We start from the raw sequence: 22,703 nt of genomic DNA, 5'->3' as shown, positions 1-22,703 counted from the left end.
CTGTGAGCCCAAGTAATGTGTGTACCAAAGATAACCCAAGAGAACAGATATGTATATTTTCACATGCTACCCTAACAAAGGTTCACAACGTTGGAATGCTTGGTGAACTTTTTAACTTCAATTCACTTAGAATGATTTTATGCCTCAACTCAAAACCTCTCAGTATGTGATATTATGATAATAAACTAATAGAATTCCAACATCAGTTATAAACCTGCAATTTACCACCACTTCACCGGTTGAAAGACTTTAACAGGGGTAAGCTTAACATGTTGTGTACGGATGGCGAGAATTCTCGTCATTGTCTTCCCAAGCGTTCTGTATGAAGAGAATTCTCGTCATTTAGATGCGTCAACATTAACAATTATGTAATATGATATATATATATTCTGTACTAATTTTTCAGTTACTTTTTGGTACTTATTATGAGTAGATGTATCATAATTTTGGAAAGGTAGTGTATTATTATAAAATTTAGCCATTTAACCATTCTTTAACTTGAGGCCATTTGTCTGTAATGTCAATATCAATAGCTGCACTCATATGCATCTTCCCTCTTCTTTCGTCGTTGATATTTTCTTTACTATGGTTCTTGGGGTACATGACACTTTTGCCCCATAATTTTCAGGGAGTTTAGCCATATGGCCCTGGTTCAGCCGGCAAGCTTGGCCTTTATCTCTGTCGCCGCTCCTCTGAGATGCACTCTCAGTGAGTGGACCTATCTGCTCCGTCAACATAAACAATTATGACGAAAGGAACTGGGGGACTCAAAAATGTTGCTCTCTTACTTATTTGTCGGACTTGGGTTAGTTTGCTGTCCCATTATGCCTGTAGCAGTACGCATTTCCTTGAGTCTCAGTTAAAAGTGATTTGGTTTTTCTGCCACAAAGGTTTGTTCGCGTCTCTACTCATACTGTAAGAAGCATTCACCAGAATATTCCATATAATGGCATCGCTTAGGGAAGGCAGTGCTTTGCATGAAGAAGAAATTATGTCAGAGCTGTTCGCAGATGATCTATCAGATGTACCATTAGAGTACGATGAAGAGAGAGACAAGAGTGAAAGCGATTCTGATATTCTGGTGAACATGAAAACTAGGAAATCTATTCCTCTAGTGATCAGTGAAAGTGACTCCAATATGAGCGCACACGAAGACAATAATTTGGCAGGAAGTTCTACTACTTGGGAAAAAATAGATTTAGATAGAGACTTAGAGCAATTTTTGGGCCAACCTGGAACGAAGCAATCACCTGAAAATTTCACCGGTATCCTCGATGTAGTCTCACTAATTGTTGGTAATTAATTTTTTGAAATTATGTGCTATCAATCCAATTTGTATTACTGTCAAAACAAACATAAATATAAATACTCACCAAAAACAGGGAGGTGCTCAAATACAAAAGTAGTTGAGATGAAAAAATTCTTTGCTATTTTGATTCGGATGGGTCAAGTGAGGAAAGATACACTAAAGGAGTATTTAAGCACAGATCCTTTCATTGCAACCAGCATATTTATAGAATTGACAAGAAATAAATTTGAGAAGATATGGAAAGCATGGCACTTAAGTGATAATGAAGAATTTTTAGATAATACGGATAGACCCTATAAAATAAGACCCACTCTAGAATACTTAGTTGAAAATTTTCAGACTGTGTATAAACCTAAGCAATAGTTGTTACTTGATGAAGCCATGATTCCATGGAGAGGAAGATTGAAAATCAAAACTTATAAAACAGCTAAAATTGTAAAATATGGGTTATAAGTTCGAGTGGTTTGTGAAAGTGATTCTGGTTACATTAGTAATTTGGAAATATATTCAGCCAAAGGAAAAAAATTAGAACAAACTATCCTTTCTCTTTTATGGCCACATCTCAATCTTTGGCATCATATATTTCAAGAAAATTATTATAATAGCGTAAAAATAGCAGACCTAATCTTGGAGAATAAAGTAAGAGTTAGTGGAGCCATAAGGCCCAATCGGGGACTCCCTGTCACGTTGAAGAGCGAGGCAAAAACTTTGAAAAAGGGACAGAGCACGTTCTCTCGTAAAGGTGAAGTGTTACTTGTAGTTTGGAAAGACAAAAGGGAAGTGAGGATGTTTAGCACTATTCAGAATGCTAGTATGGATTACTCAAAGATAAAGTATAGGGTCACATGAGTGGCAATCATAAAACCCACGTATTTTGAAATACAATGAGTGTATCAAAGGAGTAGACAGAGCGGATATGTACCTATCCTACAACTTCATAATGAGAAAAACAATGAAATGGTCGAAGAAAGTAGTACTGTGGCTCAAAATTGTGCTCTTTTCAATGCTTTTACGGCTTATAATACTCTAAACATTTCAAGTAGCATTCGTTTCAAAGGATTTTTGCTCTAGATAGCCAAAGAGTGGGCAGCGAGTAAAGGGTTGAGTCATCCTCGGATGAGGATGTTGAAGATAAGCCAACAGAGCGTGTCCCTTCAAGAGATCACCCACAATGCTTCTCGAGAGACCTTGATAGACATCATCTCATCCCTACTATTGTAAAGGGGAAGAAAAAATACCACACCAGAAGATGCAAAGTGTGTGCTTCAAGAAAAATTAGGAAAGAGACTCAGTGTGTGTGCTCAACTTGCAGCATTCTACTTCACAAAGGAAAATGTTTTATGGAATAGCACACAAAGAAGAAATGCTGAAATTATTTGATAGTACTACATTCAAAGTTGCAATTAAAAATTTTAATTTTTAAAAAAGTTATGGAATTTTTACTATGACTATGCACTTTCTGAGATTTAGGTTAAAAAATCTGCCAGAACAGAGGGTTAGAAGGCATTTAAATACCCCGGTACGCAATGCGTTAAGGCCTGGTCTCCAATAATCTTGGGACAATATTATGTTGACTAAATTAACTGCGGATCACAGTATGTATGGATGAGTCAAATCACTGAAAACAATGTCTTCAGACACACATCACTGTAACATAACAATCAAGTTGCAACCACTGTGACAACTGAGTAATCCCACAGAAAAACCATGCACATGCAGTCATCCGGAATGTAAAACCTGAGAACATGGAGATCCCACACATGCAACTAGCACGCATTCACCTTATCATCCAGACTCAAATGCACTATATATGGGAGAGGATCCCCGCAAATCTAGAAGTTAGAAGTAGTAACTAAAAATTTTTTGGGTCAGAGATTGCCATATCCTGTGGGCTTACATATATGCAGGGGTTGCTGCTTTATGGAGATTAAAAACCACACAATTATATTAGACAAGTAGTAGCACTTTCTTTCAAAAATTACAAAAGATATTCTCAGCTTATCTCAATAAAAAATGGGCATTCAGAGATAGAATATCTGCAAATGCTGCTGAATTCATCACTATAAAATGTTTAGAGCATTTTAATAGTTTTGATTAGTCGGGAAGTTATAAAATTATCTAGGTTGGCAAGGCAAAAACCTTGTCATGAATAAATTAACAGAAGTCACTTTAAGATTTCTTTTTAACTTAGTAGCTCTACATGATGCCCTGGATTAATATGGGTTGAATAAATACAAAGACAAATACTAACTTAATTAAAACACTTAAAACATTATCATCACTGCAGATTTGTGATTTTTACTGATGGAAAGTTATTACTAGATGCTCCCTTGAGTAATATTAGGGGCCATTTATTTTCATTTGCCATACATAGGACAAAGATACTCACATAATATGTATAGTATAAGAAAGGCCCAAAGCCATCCTTCAAAAAATATTTTATCAAAAATACATAAAGAGTCCAAATTGCTCATGTTAACTAATCTTTCTCCCCATTTCTGATAGCAACAACAAAAATTGCATTAGATTTAGCAATGAACACTCATACTTCAGAAAAGAAAATGTGATGACTAATGTACGTATATCCTTAGGTATCTTGAAATTTCATTAAAAAGTTGGACTTAAACATTAACTTCAGTCTGACCTTTATGGACATCTTGTTATGAAGTATAAACAAAAAAACCTGATAAAAAATAGTATTTTTGGAGTAGGATACTTGCATGAGTACTACATATGGACTTCAATATAAACTAGCTTTTGTAAGCATGTTACATAATTCCAAGTATTCTAAAAACCTGTCTTCATCCAAAATGTAGCTCCTTCACTCAAGGTATATTTTCTTCAAATGAAAATTCTTATAAATTTCAGCTGCAAAAATTATGAGTATGGTTTAATTAGCATTAAATGTAGATTTATATACCAATGCAGTAGCTTGCTATATCACATTCAAGATTCTTTTCCCACTTATTATTCTCAGATTCCACAATGAACCTGCTGGCTTTGACATAAGATTGGCTTCAATAACCTCCTTTTCTCATGTCAAGCTTACTCAGGGGGCTCATAGACTATTTGTTCTTGACTGAAATTCCTAAAGTTTCATGAATGTGTGATAACCTCTCGCCTCTGAGGTTACATTTTTCATTGTGACTTACACAATATTTTTTTAGCAAGTCTTTTCTAATAAAGCACATTCCCGATTATCCAGCTGCGGTTTGTCTGTGTTGTGGATTATCTGTGCAAGAGTTCACAGTCTTTTGATGTTTTCCATGATCTTTATTCAAAAAATAAAATCGGACAGACAAAAACAAGGATATTTGCATTTTAATGCAGATCTACACTGGGATTATTATTATTTCCATTAGAATCCCCTTCGTAAAATGAAATTACATATTTCATTTACTTGCTGACAAAGTATGTCGAAGAAAAGCCAAAGGACCACAGTTCGATTCCTGGTCTATGAGAATTTTACCCAGAGCAATTGACCATCACTCAGCAGGATTGAAGTACACACAAATTAAAAACAAGATACTTCTATTAATATATCCACCGATGAAATCTGAAGACCCAGCAAACATAAATTCTAGGAATAGTTTACTCCGATCCAATCACATACTACCCTCCATTGAGACCACATCATTTACAAGGTGTATCCAGCAAGTAAGTACATACATATTGCTTTGTTCTAGTGTTTCCCCTGTACTGATATCAGTTCTCAGCCTTTACACACTTTGTCTCTTTGGTTTTTTGGCTACAACTTACACCGCTTTTGTTATTTTCTTCAATGAATTTTCTTGCATGAGTGCATCTACATAGAATGTTTAAGACAATTCCTGATTCCACCAACTTATATTCAATGTGTGATTTGCTTTTTGAATGTTAGGAACATAAAGCTGGCTAAAATTCATCCTCAAATTCAAGAAGATTACATGAAAATGCTTTGGGTGATAGAATGGTGAGTTTTGTGAAGGATGAATGAATGTCCACAGTGAGATATAAGTGGTCAGTCTGCTGTTGTCAATGATAACCTTGTAAGGAGAATCAATAAAACCCGAGTCTGCTGATGAATTTTCTGAAATTTCAAGAACACTTTTCGCATGAAATCACCTCAGACGGTTAACAATATCACATGGTTTGATCCCGATGTGTTCCCCCATAGGTGGATTTGGGGGAGGGGCACGTGCCTCCCCCCTCCCAGATGCTCAAAAAATAGACAAAATTTTTTATATGGTTATTACTAAATTCATTTTCCTTTGTGCATTACGAAACATCAATCTTTTCATTTTGTATTGATAACTTTCTAATTATTAATAATAATATTTCGTAGAGTAATTGTTGTATCTTGTTTTAGCTCTCAAGTATGAAAAGATTGTTTGCCTGTCAGACCCCCTCCCCAAAGAAAAAAAATCCTGGATCTGCCCTTGGGTTCCCGTAATGTTTACTGATGTCCACTAAAACAAAAAAAATAAAAGCTCATTCAGCAGTTTGGTTATGAGCAGTTCAATGAACCACCGAATAGTCCACACGTGGCACCATCCAACAGCAACTTTTTCTTGCACTTGAAGCATGAGCTAGTAGGTAAATATTTTCAAAACGAAAATGACATGAAACACTTTGTGCAGATTGGCTGTCACCACTGTGGGAGTCATTGGCATATGAGGAAGGACTGAGTAGGTTGATTGACCAATATGTGTCTCAACAAACTCGGAAACTTTGAAGAAAAGTAGCTTAAGCTATTTAAATATGTACAAATCAACTTTTGATCCTAATAAAATGTTAGCTATATTTCTCGCTTATAACAAAACAGTACCTACTCTCTAGATACACCTTGCACATTAAAATAAATTACTTCTTTATCTAAAGGCCCAAAAAAACCATTCCAAGGGAAATTTAGATGGCATGACTAAACGAGACTAATTAATTGCTCATATGCCTTTCATGATAAACTGAAATCTTGAAGTCATCAGGTAACTTACTTCTGTGTCTCCACAGTAAACTAAGAAATGAATATTACAGTTGGTTGATGTAATTTTTTAACAAAAATCTTTCATTTCCATAAGATTTAAATACCTCAGATTAAAAATGTACAATATTTTAATAACAAAACATGGTGCAGTGTTGTTATATGCATAATTAAAATACTGAAACTGTCGTTCTCATTTATAATTATGTAGATGGGATAAATTAAGTTAATGAGAGCAAATGGTGAGATTTATTGCACATGTACATACTCATGTCTACTGTATAGGCTAATTACCAAACTCTTTAGTTTTGCAAAGCAGTAGTGTCTAAACCTGGAGCTTCTTTCTTACTGATTCCAGCAAGGAGCTTCTTTATTTCAGCAATAGCTTTTCCAGGATTGAGGCCCTGTTCAAATAAATATGCAATTATTAATTGATAACATTTTTCTTGTCTTATAACATGATAAAGTTAACAAATCATTGCAACATGAGATTACCTTGGGGCATGTCTTGGTGCAATTCATTATTGTGTGGCAGCGATAGACTGAATAAGGATCCTTCAACTTGTCAAGACGCTTGTCAGTTGCTTCATCCCTTGAGTCAATAATCCACCTGTAAGCCTATGGAAAGTTTTTCAACAACATTAGACCACTAACAAGAAATCACTTAAACACCAAAGAATATTTGCATTTGTAGGTTGTATAACACTTCAAGAAATGGAAAGTTTAACTTCTATAATTAATGGATGCATTAAAAAAATCAAGTCTGACGATATTATGATAGACAAGACAAAGTAAAAAAATAAGGTTGGTACCAAAATACATGCAATTACAATCTACAGTTATTACCTAAAATCAAGATAAGATTATCAGTTCTGCTGGTGTTAATTAAGAGATTTATACAATAAAAATAGAAGTGATTATGAATTATGAGATTAAAAAATAATATGAATACATCACAAGAACATTTTCAACCACGAACGACCCTACAAGCTAGCTCAATGGGCATTTAGCGAGATGCTTAATCATACCTCATTTAACCGGTGAATGAACAAAAAAATTAGATGATCATTTGTATGTATAAAAGTCCTTCACTAATGAAAGGAATACATGTACTTAAAACATGTATACTCTTAATTGCTCAAGCAATCTAAATCTGCCCACTTAGCCACCAAGCCTCTAGCTGCTCCCAATCTAATGAGTGTAATGCTCCATTTCCACACAGCAGTTTTTGATGAATCATTCTCCTTTCTGCACCAGATCCAATATGCTTGCAGCATATTTGAGGAGTGACCTAATAAGTGAGAAGTTGCACCTCTCTTTCACTTCTAGCCTCTGCAACAAAGTTAATATTATATTCGTGTTCCCCATGATATACTTGAAGTTATTTTAACTCCCAGATACATATTTAGCTTCATCTGATGCCTTATATATGCTTACTACATCAGAACACATACTTTATGTTAGTTATACCCCCTACATAAGTAATAAACTGCTGCACATTAGCTGAGATTTGACTATATTGGCTTCCCACTATTAACTTCAGGCACTAATAGTTAAGGTAATAAGAAGATTTCGGTCTTCACCAATTTCATGATAGATTCCATAAAACTTAATTAGCAAAACCATGACCGGTTTTAACTCTCATTCTCAGACACTTGTTTCTAACAGCAAGTGAGTAAAAATACCAATGTTTTTATGGGATAGGGGAAGAGAGGAAAGAGGGATGAAGAGGAAGAGAATGACCAGGCATGGAGGTAAAAGGTGAGTCTACAGGCTAGGAGAGAACGTGAACAAATATTTTCAAGGAGGGGAGAAGAGTACTAGGTAGAGAGGAGAATAAGGTAATGCTATAAATTCACTCCATAGATCCTTAGCTCACAGCTAGATATAAGATATAATCACAATATTCTCTGTTATCCTGCAGAATGCAACACTGCATCACAATTGTGCGCCCTTTCACTCCCATGCGGCCGATATATCGGCCGTGGCCTTCCTACCCAATACGCCCAAGCGGCCGATATATCGGCCGCTTACTTAGAACAATATTTCACATAAACTATAATGTTTAATTATTTAATTTATTTTTATAATGAATGTATACATATTTTGCTATCCTTAAGTATTTTTTATATAATTTAATTTATACTTTTAACATTTTAATGGACGTTATTTCGGCAACTCTTTGTAAAATGTAACTCATATTTCGAAATTCTTACGCCACTTTATAACAATGCGAAATTAGAAAATTTGTCCGTCGTTGTTGCTAGTTTTCGTTTATAATTTTCGTTCATAAGTGATATAGAGGATAAATTTTAATAATTTTCTAATTTAAATGTTCTTTGACTATAATTTTTTATGTACACTGACAGCTTATTGAACTTCTTTTTTTCCTCTCGTAAATTGCCGTGGCGGCTGACTTATGACCTTATGATATTCTCAACAAGCTTATGCACGCTTTTACGCGTGATTTATTGTATTCACTTGACTACACGTGTGTCTTTATTCATGTAATACATTGGTACCTATGACTTCGTACTCTCCACGACGTAAAATTTTATCCAACCTCTAATCTCTCGCCCGCTGCAATTATATTTTGGCTTCTCCTCATTACAATCAAATCCTTCTTCGGTATCGACATACATTTCAAAGGAATCTTCTTATCCGAATCAAATTACTAAATTTTATTCACACGGAAACAATACTTCTTGTTTACAGGAAGAGTACACAGTAAGATTATCGTGCGTAGCGCGGGAATAAAATGTTTTCAGCGAACCTCAGCAAATGGCCGATAACGTCGCCGAATAGTCGCCGTGAAAGTGATGGCTTCACAGTTTTTTATCCTAATCTTCCTTATCTACGTAAGTGATTCATTGTATCACTGCTTTGCTAACACCTACTTTGTGGGCAACTCCTGAGAATGCGTCATCTAACGTCATGCGTTACTAATCTAATGGTTTGCATGCGGAGTCCCGACGGCTTATGTTTGCATCAGCTCGCGCGTATCAGAGGTTCGGATACGTTTCTTCGCGTTGGGTTTTCTGTGCATTGGGTCATTTGAATTTTCGTCAAAGTTCATCATTGCTGCGAAATCTGCAAATAAAAGTCTAGCGCCTTTCTTGAGTGGTATGTGATATTTTTCCCGAAAATATCACCCATAATGGCTGGAACATGGGCTGGGGTGTACAGTGGTATTGAAACTCCTTCAGATGAACAATTATTTATACTAAGGCTACCATGTTTTTGTGGACAATTTTTTTATGTCAGTTCCCTTCGTGAACAAACTTTACCAAATGGGAACATATATTACAGGAACTATTACAAATAAACGAAAATTTCTGCCCGTATTTTTCAAAAAGAAGTTCACCATCGGGGAAAAAATGTTTTGCCGTTCCGGGTGTATTCTAGCCAGTGCATTTAGGGAAAAAAATTCTCAATGAGGACCTGTGATCCTTCTTTCAAGCAAGGTGACTACAAAGCATAGTGAAGTGACAAAATTGAGACAAGGCTGCGAGAAAAAACTGTGAAAACAGAAGTAATTTTGGAATATAACAAGTATATGGGAGGTATGGACTCTTCAGACTTGATGCTCTATGTATATTTAGATGAAAGGAATAAGGAAACTGGGTGGGAGATTAGAATACAGATGCTGTGTCTGCAGCACAAAGGAACAAAGAAGAAGATCCAGAACAGTGTGCGTCAGATACAACAGGGGTTTGCATTGGGAGCGTTTGCATAAGCATAAGTGCTGAAAGAGTGACTGTGAACAAAAGGAAAAATTTATTCCTACGTGATTTTTATAAACTTATCAAAAGTGTACCTATGTACTTATTACATTAATAACTTGAACATATAATGAAAAATCCTCCGTGAAACAATTTTCATCATATATGTTAGCCTTCGTTTTTATAGGAAAAGCATTGCATATATAAGTCATTCATATGTATAAATAAATGCAATGTTAACATTTAAACAATTCCTTTAGCTATAATTTAAACTAACAATAATTTGTATTAATTAAGGCCTATATATATGAGTATATATATATTTCATTGTTTTTTACAGAAGACTGGCTTAGGCACTGGTCAAAAGTGATTGAGACAGATTTAAACAATTAAATTTTTATGGCAACATTTTTTCTGTTTATGCATAAAAAATTAAGAAGATCTGTCATAAACTAAATTCTTAATTAAATACAGTTTTCAATAATTGCAAAATAAAAACAATACTATGAATAAATAAGCCTTAAAGTTGTGTTTTTCGTAAACATTTTTAAAAGTATTAAGTTTATAAATTTATTATTGCAAAACTGAAAATTATATATAATGATAATTAATATTTCTGAACACATCATTTATTTCTACATATGTGTAATTTTTTTTATGTCTATAAAGCCTAAAATAAATCCATAAGAATTTTTACAAAAAGTACTAACAATTTCATAAAAAAACCCTTGGGAATTTTGGGTATGGATATTGAAAAATGCTTGGGAGTGAAAGGGTTAACTCACGATTGTGACGAACTAGCTGGTCGCACGACACAGCCAGAGCTGAAAACAAATTACTCTCCTCGGTAAGGAAGAATGGGCAAAACGCTGAACCTCACACCGGATTCAATGATACTTTGTTAAGATTAAGCCCTAAGTGTGACTTCATCTACATCACACCACGTCGTATGAGCCAAATCGAAAGGCGCCACATTCGAAATTTTTTAATACAGTTCATACATCTTAAACTTCGTAAATTGAATGTGTGTAGAAAGAGGACTAACTGTACGTCCAATTTACAAGCTTTAATGAATGGGTTACCATAATTCCACAGGAATGAAGCTTATTATATGGTGTTGCATACATACTGAAGAAAGAACCATAATTGACGCTCTTGGGCACAGTATACAAGTAGAACTTAAACATAGCGTAATTCTTAAAACGTAGCATAGTGTATATTCACCTGAATGCCATTGTGCGTTCATAATACTATGTAATAAAGTTCATTTAGTAACCGCTAGGACCGGGACTGAAGTTCGTACTTTCATAATAAAGAAAATTTCATAATAACGTTTCTTTTAGGCTGCTATTATGGATGGAATAGCATCATGCTATTCTTCATTATTGCAACCGATGTTGCTATAATATAGCGTATTGCAACGCCTATGCTATTTGGTATTACGAACGGTTGCAATTCGTGTTTTTACTACACCGGAAGACGTAATTCTCAGAATAGCATAGGCCCGTTGCTATTTACTATTATGAACGGCGAATTGCAACCGGTAGGCTTGCTATAATATTACGCGGTCTTCGATGCCGAGCAATTCGGTATTGCAACCAGAAAACGTGCGCATTGCGATGTCGAATTGTTTTTCTGAGGTTAAAGTAACCTAATCAAGCATTGAAAAATGGAATAATAGCCAAAAATAAAATGATATCAGCTTTATTTTAATTAAATAATAGTAGCATAAGTGATGAATATTTAACTAGTTAAGTGATTTGGTTAGGAATTAACATTCGAGCTTAATATATGAAGCACAAGCTTGCTTCATCGACAGTACGAAAACAATAACAATTAATGCAAAGAATTACTACCATTAGCCCAAATTTTACGTGTTTTATTCATATTTACAATTCATAATTTTATTTCATCACTTGACTTGCTACTAAAAATATCCTCAATGTAGGCTATCAGGTCGATTCTTGAAAATTTTCAAGCTTGTGTTAACACACTAACTCGCCAAATATATTAATAGTTATAGCTTTCAATGAAAACCATATATTACCATAATAATACCATATACTTTGATCAGCCGTTCATTTCCTCAATTGGACAGTATATACAAATACATGCAACGAGTCGAAATTGTTTTCCCCACTATTCGCTGCCTTCTACAATTAAAACTAAAAATTTACTAAATTATAAACACGGGCAGTCGACTTGAATTACTTGCTTGAAAACAAAGGATTTCTCCGAACACCAATAAAGTTTCCGAACAAATATGATTCACCACAAACGTTTAATGGAATATCCATGCACTACATCATTAATGCAATATATATCATGTGGAATTGAATACAAATTGTTTCCTCTATAGACAAGTAAGTTATTCACACAATTAAGTTTCAGTTTATCGGCACAGTTCAGGGTCTATCAAAAATTTCAGTGAGCACATAATAAAATCAGCTGATACGAAAACAATGGTAACTGACACAACAGCACTTTCCACACGATTCACTATTGCTAGATTCACTTTTTCACAGCTGTTCCATCCATCCTCAAATTCACCATCACCTCCCTCTGCTTTTTCCAAATATGCAGCTGAAATATCGATACTATTCCATCATAATACATGAAAGCACAGCTGTGACGTTGCCACCTACTTCATTTCCTAAACAGAGAATGAACACTGAAATTAGGGAGTCATAATAATATATAGATAACATTAGAAACGAAAGCTTCTAGTTCATACAGTAAAACGATATCGTCACGAGCAATACAATAAAAGTTGATACATATTACTTCTGATATGCAACAAACAGACTTCGAAGCCTAACACATTTACGAAGAAAATCAAACATATTTAGCTTTCAATGATTATTTCGCATAGCATATATCTCACGGTAAAGGACCGATCGGATATAGGTAAATCATTGAATATTTATGTCCGATAAATCATCATTATAACAACGAAATTATGACCTAACCCACCTGTCTGAAGCCATTGGGAAATTATCACAACCACAACAAACAGCTGATTTCTTAAATGAGATTTTCAAAGCGTATTATATATTTCCAAGGTTTAATATAATTTTTAAATGTAAATAAAGCAATTATTTATAATTTCAAGTCAATATTCCGTAAAATACAGAAAAATATATAAAATATCTTCTCCCTCATTGGTTACGCAAACTGTTCAGAAAGTTTTTCATACGGGAAGAGGCGGAGCTTCCAAATAGCTCGCGCAAGAAATAGCATGCCGCTATTCCGAACAAAATTATTACTACGCTTCATTCATAATACGGGGTCGTTGCTATAATGACCCGCAGAATAGCGTATGCTATTTTTTGCAACGCTTATCCATAATAGCAGCCCTAATATAGCTGGGATAGGCCTTTTGGTCGGGACCATCGATTTGCTTCTTAATAACGAGAACTTCATAATAACGTTGTACGTATGACTTAGAGTCTACTATACAAGAAAAATAAGTATGAGTCGGTTCTTAAATTTTTTCTGTTCTCCCACATTGGTTCTCGATACTCGGTTCCAAGGATGAACTCTAACTATCTGCATTCATGGCAAATTTAAATGAAAAACCATAAGAAGAGAATAAAAATAATTTCACTAAAGAAGGAAGTTAGCAGGAAAGCTCTGTAAAAAAACATAAGATCGTTTCCATAATTGTATTTTCCGAGTAAAAAAGTTTAAATCACCTTGTTCAAGAATGCATGACCAATCAACATGTGTCATTACATCAGGCAGTCCCTGGTTCTTTCTCCAGGTTTTGATTTAAAAAAATACAACATTTTTACCCGATCTGGGTCTAATCTATTATTTTTTGGCAAAAATATGCCTTCAGTACTGAACAGGCATTCACTGAAAACAGAGACAACCCCCAACTTCTGATGACACCCTCCGTTAATTTGTTGTAACTTGTGAGTCAGTTCAAAATATATTCTGTATTCTAAGATGTAGGATAAATTGTTACTTCAATTGACAACTTATTCGCATGCTTCCCTGTGACAGTTCTAAAAATCTCAACAATAAACTGCTAAACATGCTGGTACAGGGACACCAAGGATAAACTGAGCGGCTGTGACCTAATGCTAAAATTGTAGTGCAGAGTTGCATTCTGCAGGATAACCACATAGGTTAATTAGCTTACGAGCAAGCTCACCGAATGCATCTTGTTCGCATGTCAAATAATTACAGTATATGTTCATGATTCAATCCTGAGACCACTTTCAGACAAAACGATTTTCTGCCAGCCGCCGTTCACGGGCCGGCACATGACGTTGCAGAGAGTCACCTCATCTGAAAGCCACCTGAATTTCACGTGAACAGCAAACGGTGAAAAGTTGTTCCGTCTGAAAGCGACCTCAATATAAGCAAGTAACACATTTATCTCACATAGAATAATGAACGATTTTGATGATATTGAAATTTCTCCTGGCAACAGAGCTATCGGTGCCGCAAATGATTTACTTTATGTAGTACAAGGCGGAACATTCCTTAGAGCAAAGTGTTCCAACATAGACATGGACATTCCTTTATTAATCATTAAGGATTTGATCAGCGATGTAATCCTTGGCCATGACTTCTTAACTAAGTATCAAGCTGTTTTAGATTATTAAACTAATGAGATATTCTTAGGAAAAGGTAACAGGACTAGACTAGCTTGGAGAAACGGAAATTTTTCTACAAGCATGAATGATTGTGGAATCAATCTGGATGAGTTGAAAATTGGTCCATTAGCACCCAAACAGAAACAAGCATTTATGAATATTTTCAACCAGTTTCCAGAGGTAATTACAGAGAGTATTGGTTACACTTCCACTGTAAAACATGCAATGATTTGCAAGAGTAATGAATCCATTTAAAAGATACCTTACCCTATGAATACTGACAAGAGAGCATTTGTACACAAGAAAATACAGGAAATGGAGAGTGAAGGATTAATTGAACCATCAACTTCTCATTCGGTTTTGCCCATTGTGCTGCTAAAGAAGAAAAACGGGGATTACAGGGTTTGTGTTGACTTTAGAAAGCTTAATTTTCAGACTGTGAAAGATGCCTATCCCATGCCTGATTTGAAGGACTTGTTGAAGAAAGTTAGTGGTTCTGAGATATTCAGTACTCTCGACTTAAATTCAGGGTGTAGGCAGGTGGAGATGGAAGAAGGCTCAAGAGAAATGACTGCCTTTGCTACTCCTCATGGTCTCTACCAATTTTGGGTCATGCCATACGAATTGAAAAATGCTTCCGCCACTTTTATGAGGTTAATGGATGAAGTACTCTCTGGACATATAGGTGATTTTTGTCAAGTTTACCTAGATGACATTCTTGTCTATAGTAGAAACGGATTTGAAGAACATCTGATGCATCCATCTAAAGTACTGGAAAGACTGAATATTCATGGACTAACTTGCCAGTTGAAGAAATGCCACTTATTGTTAGTTAACCCCAAGGTGGAATACATAGGATGCGTTTTAACTCCTGAAGGTCTATAAAGACAACCAGAAAAGAATAAGGCAATTGAGGAATACAATCAACCAAAAACTAAGAAGCAAGTCCGTCAGCTTTTGGGACTTTGTGGTTGGTACAGTAGTTTTGTACCTCATTTTGAAGTAAAAGATGCTCCACTGACTGATTTACTCAATAAGACAGCTCCCTTCAAATGGACTGAACAAAGAGCCTTTGAACAGATCAAGGAAAGCATTTGTAATGCTCCAAGGTTAGTACACCCAGACCCTTGCAAGAAATTAAATCTAGAAGCCGATGCTAGCGATCTTGGACTTGGAGCTGTACTATTTCAAGAGACTGAACAAGGTGAGAGGAGGGTTATCGAGTATGCTACCCGGAAGATGTCACCAACGGAGAGGGATTACTGTGCAGATGAGAAGGAGGCTTTAGCAGTGGTCTGAGCTGTTGGGAAATTTCGAGGCTATCTTGAAGGGAGGAAATTCAAATTCTTCATTGACAACTCATCTCTTAAATGGCTAAATGAAGTGGCTGGAACAAAATGGAAATTGATGCATTGGTCATAGATACTAGCGGACTTTGACTATGACATTTGTCATATCCCTGGATCAAGTAATCAAGCAGCAGATACAAAGATAGAGAACACAAAAGTTTCATAATTTTTGTATGTCAAAAGTAGAGATGTGCGAATAGTATCCGCAAATATTCGAATACCTCAAATACTAGAAAGTATTCAATATTCGAGTTCTCGAATAATTATGCTAAAGTTACGATCTCGAATACTTTGTATTTCGCGCCATGCACTGTCGCACGCACGCTGTTGGTATTTGACTCGAAAAAATGTACAGAACTCTAATCGAATAGAGCATGCAGTGCCGTTTTAGCCAAGTTGACGAACAAATTCAAATTCACGGATTAGAGCGGTGAAAAGAGTTCGACGCGGGGAACCAAAAATGATTGGGTGAAAAAATCCTAATGTCCCCAGTTTCCTCTACCAGGAGAACCTCAGTGCCACGGGATAGTAACTACGTAGCACAATTCCCAAAATCCGCTACCCCCTCCATCCATCAGCCCTCGGCCCCTCCTCAGACGCTTTCCTCCTCTCTGAAATCAAACAAAAGGCTCGCGCAGGTTTCGTGTTATGAAGGCCATAAATGAAAAGCTTCAAAATAAAATATCAAGTTACAGGAGAATAATAGAATTGTGTTTCACCCTTCCCTCTTTCACCCCCACTGGCCTTTTTCTAACGATTCTACCAACGATCACATCTAACGATTTGATCGTTGGATTATTCTTCCTCATAGGATAATCCTACAAAGTTGTTAGAATAGCAATGGCTGATGCCTGGTTTTGCTGATGGTAGGCCCCGCCTGCCTTTGTGACGGTGCGGGATTCCTTGTCCCTTCCCTTCCTTCCCTATCCTGTCCCAGGAGGCATCGTCGGGCTCCTATCGCGGCGGTGCCTCCTTCCTCTCCTCCCCCTTCTGGGTGCAGAGGTAAAAAGCTCGCACTTACAGACCCTGTCCCCAGGAGTGTATCCTCGCGAGCCCGCCCTAGGGTTTCGTTCCAGTTGGCCTTTATCTGCCTACCTGCTACGAAGTTCCCCATTTCTGGAGGTCAACTGCTGCATGAGTCGTCTATTAGCCCAAATGATGTCTAACAATGACTTTTGGCAATTGACATTACACCTTTATTGGATTGAAATATTAGTCATGTGCACATAATTTAAAAAAGAATAAGGCCAAACGCGACGTATTTCTGACTTTATTTAAGCATTTTAAGCAGGAAATAAATGTAAAATTACAACGACCATTCTGGCGAAATTGGATACCCTCTCAGATTTTTTCCAAAAGAAAAGTTTTTTTTCCTCTCTTGAAAGTTGATGCGGTATTTTTTCCAAAAACATACATCAAGTTACAATTTATGAGTTATGATATAAATCTCTATTGTCACAATCACAGACAAAGGGATATTTTCTTAGGATGTTAGGTTTCTCCCTGCTAGCAATTCAAATTCATCAGATTATCTCATGAGAACTTCCAAAGATGGACTGAAAATAATTGAAGAGGAAGAAAATCTAGTGGAGAAGCGCGTGTATTTTGCAAAATGCCTCAGATTGTCCACTAGCACTTGACAGTAGGAGTGGGGGTAAAGCGAGCTACCTATTGAAAATAAGAAGTTGGGTGGAGCCGAGTATCAGATGGGCATGCCGCTGAAATGGCGTTTGTTAGATAAGAATATATACATCAGACAGAAATCCATCGTAGCAGTGTAAATGCCGAGATAGCATGCAATCATTTTCGCGAGGTGGTGTATCCCCTTAGGATTTTAGAAAGAGATGTTAGTTAAATCAACTATATGCCCCAAATTGTTAGCATAAAATAAAATATTCCATTAATCAGATAAATTTCTGTTTGAATCCTTTAAAGGAAATCACAATAGGGTGTCTTCCTATTATTTTTTTAACTGCCAAAATCGAAAGATTATTACTCCTGGAGTACGAATTACACACTTTTAGATTTTTAAATGGCGATATCTATTTTTTGTGATTAAATGAGAAGTGAAAATTTTCAAGCGTGCGAAAACACGACGGCTAAGTATGAATGTTGGGAAAATCCCGTGTGACGTCATTCTGGTTCCCGCTGTCGCAAAGTGAGGTGACCTTGGGGCGTGGATGTGTGCACCGCTGAGATGCAAGCAGCTAGCAGGTAGCAGAGTACCCTGCTATCAGGTAGCGCTTGGCTTAAATAAGGATTATTAAGAGGTGTTTCCCTGAGCTCTGTGTCACATGCATGCATTGGTAATCCCAGACGATGTAACACTCTTATCTACTCGTATAGAAACTAGGTCCCTGTGAAGTCACCTGGAGTCGCATTGCATGGGCGCCTTTTTCAAATGCAGTTAAAATTGACCATTGCCATTCGTCTAAACTGGGATTTCTAAAACCAAATAAGTTGTATATTATGAATACACCAATGGTGGGTAACGAATCGCAATCAATGCCTTTCGTTTTCTTTGATGAAGGAAACTACCCTATTACTAGCAAAAATCCTGGGTTTCCTGCTGCATAGGCAACCTAGTCAAACATTCCAGCATTCATCGTTTTTTTTGTCCATCCCCTTTTAAACGATAGATTGAGGTTCCACTGTATACCTTTTTACTTATACATTCATTAAGTGAAATAGAAGAAGAAATATACGCTCAATATGCTCTGTGCAATACTAGTATTCGAGGTATTCGAATATTCGAGCAATGATTTAATATTAGAGTTCGAGAAATCTGCTATTCGACCCATCTCGAGTCAAAAGATTAAGAGGTAGAATAAAGAAAGGAAATAAACTCTAAGTAGTGATAAGAAATGCATTACGATAATTTGAGACTGAGAACTCCATGTTAACTTGATTTCTAACAGATCGCCAGCAATTACAGATACATACTAGGGACTCTTGGTGAAGGTTTTCCGGCGATGGAAACTCTCGCTATGGCAAGTGTCAACACCCAAAGGGCCTCGTAACAAATTATTTTTGCATGCTAATTACAGGGCTAATTGACAGTGCTTCGGCTATCTTTCGTAATGACGGGGGTCTCGCAACAGCCCATACTCGCTTTGATGAGGTTCCACTGTATTTAGTTTTTTACTAATGATATACATATTCTGATTGAGGAAGCGCTGGGATTAATGACAATCACCTGCATTCCCCTATAAATAAAACAAATGAATGTGCTTATTTTTTTACATTATTGCATAATTAAAACCCGTATATCAAACACATGACTCAGAAGCTATTTGGCATCACGACTATCAGCACAGGAGATTGAAGAGAGGCCATTCCATGTCTATTCATCCAGGGGTTGACACCCACTAGTCACACATTGTCATGAAAATTTGTACAAATATTATACTGATATAGCTAACAAAAAATCCCAAATTTCAGCTCATTCAGACCAATATTTCCAGAGATGTGGTAGTTTGAAGTTTTAGTCTATTCAGACTTCCAAGCATTGTGAGCATGCCAAATGAGCGTGCACTAATTCTCGGTTTTACATAACAAATTGGCAATTTTGAAGCTAGAGGCTTCTAAATTGATTCAATTGTTCCTAATTTAATGGAGAAACATATGATACTAAAAAAATGTGAATCATAGCCCTCTATCATTATAAAAATTAATCCCAAACACATACAATATGACTTCTTAACATCTAGTAAAATCTATACATCAATTCAGAACAAAAAAACTAGTAGCAAAAAACTCTCTCCAGATACACCTAATTTTTGCATGTTTGTTTTTGCAATGACTCTGGTTAAACACTACAAATAAAACACTCATACAAATTTCATTATAATGAACCTCCTGTCTTTTGGTCCTCTGAGCTTTGAACAAGAAACAATTGCAAAAACCCAATTTGGCATCCTTGCCAACCATATTGAAAATTACAACTTAGGGTGGAAAATGATCAGGGTTAAAAAAAAACATTGTATGGAACTTGAAAAGTTCTTATGCATTTATTTAGCCTTGAAATCAATGCTCCAAAAAAATAACATTGAAGATTTTCCTGGAAACTCTTTCTCACAAAACCAAAATGACTAGCAAATTAATTTGTTTATGAGTTTTTTTCCTGGAATTTTGTATTGCAATGAGCATTGATTCCTTGGTTTTTAAGTGTAGTGTAAATAAAATTCCTTTCATCACTTGTTCTGTCATTTTATCTAACGTAATGTATTGAATAAATTATACAATTGCCTCTTCCGACTGAGATTCCTCCTAATATCATGGTTATTCCAAATACAGCACACTCGCAATTATCCGGGCTAATAATAGGGAGAGACAGCACGAATAATTCGGAAACACCGATAACCCAAACTGCCTCTTAAATGTCTTGCATTGTTCATAATTTACAGAAAACACACAATATATTATTATTTATGCAGTCATTCTGTTATTTTAGAGTGCTTCCCGGACTCATTAAGAGCTTTTCTCGCCAGTTCGTGATCTTTTTAGCTGCGACAACTGCGAGGAAAACAGGAACATGGTGCTCCCATGAATGCAGCTAGCAAAATCGCTTCCGTTTTACAAAGGGGATTCTAACGGAAATAATAAGCATCCTAGTATTAATGCCATAATTCCGATGATTTTGCGTATGATTTTTAAAAATATAGATCGCGGAAAAAATCGAGCGAGAGTGAAGATCGTGCACGGATAATCTGCAACCCGGATAAACCGCAGCCGGATAATCGGGAGTCTGCTGTATATAGAAATGCATACTTACAAAATTTAAATATGTACCATTTAAGATTGTCACATTGTAATACAGGTTGTTTGGGGTGTATTTTTTTAAGCCTGAAACATACACAGTGAAATAACTCGTACCCAGAGCACAACACTGTGTGGTGGCTAAGGATTTAACCAGAGGTGTTTCTGACACATATTGCTCTACAAGTCTAATGCTCACCCATGCTTTGCACAAAGAGTAACAGGAGCCACTAAGTGCCCTTGTATGAAGGGAGTAAAAACGAAGGAAAAAAAAAGTTTATCACTTCACAGATACATTGGATTACTCCAGGTAACATGACTCATTGCAACCACTTATTAATTTATTTTAATGAATACTTAACACAAAATACAACACGATGACTTTATCAGTACATTTATTAATAAAAAGGTAGAGAAAAAGAGTGATGTTTGGGCTCAACAAATAAAGCAAAGGAAATTTAGCAAATAAAGCTGAGGAAACGCTTCCATTTCTCCAAGCATTAAAACATACATCTTATCAAACATTTCAGCTGGCGACAGTTGAATTAATATGAGAACATTTTCTGATACGATTCAAGAGTGTGTCTTTAAAAGTGATTACTTCCATCAATGTGCATCTGAGTACAGAGGCTGGCAACTGACTAACACCAAGGGGATAAAAATGTTTCATGCAGCAAGTGAAGCGACAGAGAAGTCACTTTAAAGAGTAATTAAAATACACAAATGCAAGTCCATTTATACGACAATTATCTTTTCATAATAAATAGCAGAAACTTAAGCAAAGTATATGAAATGTTGTGTGGCAAAAATATAGGCCCTAAGACATACCTGCATTAGCACTGCAGGCCCTAGGTACTTATCACCATTCCACCAATACGATGGGCAGGAGGTGCTGCAGCAAGCACATAAGATACATTCATAGAGACCATCCTGTTAAAATGAAATACATATTAATAATACTGACTTTGGCCAAAATATGACAAAAATTATAAAGACCAAAGGAAAAACACCTAGCTTCTCTTACCAATTTTTTACGATCTTCCACACTTTGAAGGAGCTGCTGCGTTCCTGCAGCTTTTTCGTTATCTCTTTGAAGCCAAGGCTGTATAGACTTGTACTGAGAAAAGAAGTTATTCATGTCAGGGACTAAGTCCTTGATGACATACATGTGCGGTAAAGGATAAATCTTTGTAGGCTTACTCAGGTTGGTATCAATTTTTCTGAAAAAAAGCACATGAGGTCAGTATATGAACCCTGAAGCTATTCTTACAATAATGACAGGGCAATTCTCTTACGTGATACAGGCTAACGTATTGACACCACCAATATTCATCGCACAGGAACCACAAATCCCCTCGCGACATGACCTTCTAAACGTCAGGGTAGTATCCACTTCATTTTTAACCTTGATCAATGCATCCAGAACCATTGGTCCACACCTATTAAAAACATTATTTGCAAATAAACTTTCGGTGGAAGACAATACGGAAAAGGTGGAATCATATAATCTCAGGATTATAATCACACGTACTCGTTTAAATTAATATTGTATTCTTGCATCTGTGGTTTGTCGTTGGCCTTGTCTGGGTTCCATCGATATATCTGAAACTTCTTGACCCTCGGTTCATTCTTAGACGCAACAACAGCAGACACATGAATATTTCTTACCTGAAAACAGAAAAATAAATTTACAAATACTATGATACGGGGTATAAAATATGATGCAATGGAAATCGATTTCCTTATTGCATCTACTGCGTTTGAAAATAACACTTTATCACAACAAAAATGCTTCGAAATATATTTTAATTTACTCACTTGTCGTATAGAATCCCTGCAAACTCTGAGAAACAGTAGTTCACCAGCCATTTTAGCGAAAAATTACCTCCGACACACGGAAATAGCGATTTTACCAGGCAATCAGGACCAAGACGAACACTGTTACGTAAAAGAAAACACTGCCGCCAGGCAGGGAACAGCTGGAGTTTAAGGGACCTA

At 36.1% G+C, this 22,703-nt stretch overlaps 1 protein-coding gene across 1 annotated transcript; it reads right to left on the bottom strand.

Annotated features, from left to right (window-relative positions):
* Positions 1-6,332: 6,332 nt before the first annotated feature.
* Positions 6,333-22,694, bottom strand: LOC124159186 (succinate dehydrogenase [ubiquinone] iron-sulfur subunit, mitochondrial). Its single transcript, XM_046534814.1, has 7 exons — positions 22,524-22,694; positions 22,237-22,373; positions 22,001-22,144; positions 21,730-21,925; positions 21,534-21,635; positions 6,765-6,887; positions 6,333-6,673 (listed from the first exon to the last, which is right to left on the bottom strand). The coding sequence occupies exons 1-7, from the start codon at positions 22,572-22,574 to the stop codon at positions 6,572-6,574; spliced, it is 855 nt and encodes a 284-aa protein (XP_046390770.1). The 5' UTR covers positions 22,575-22,694; the 3' UTR covers positions 6,333-6,571.
* Between the last annotated feature and the right edge of the window lie 9 nt (positions 22,695-22,703).

Source organism: Ischnura elegans, chromosome 5 (assembly GCF_921293095.1).
Source record: "Ischnura elegans chromosome 5, ioIscEleg1.1, whole genome shotgun sequence".
Classification (NCBI taxonomy): Eukaryota; Metazoa; Arthropoda; class Insecta; order Odonata; family Coenagrionidae; genus Ischnura; species Ischnura elegans.
This window is presented reverse-complemented; position numbering and strand designations above follow the sequence as displayed.

Excerpts from the sequence above, each read along its gene's own strand:
- LOC124159186 (XM_046534814.1), bottom strand. The coding sequence starts at position 22,574 with ATGGCTGGTGAACTACTGTTTCTCAGAGTTTGCAGGGATTCTATACGA. Across the intron at positions 22,145-22,236 it reads TACAATATTAATTTAAACGA|GTGTGGACCAATGGTTCTGG; the intron begins GTACGTGTGATT and ends TGTTTTTAATAG. Across the intron at positions 6,674-6,764 it reads GCACCAAGACATGCCCCAAG|GGCCTCAATCCTGGAAAAGC; the intron begins GTAATCTCATGT and ends TTATTTGAACAG.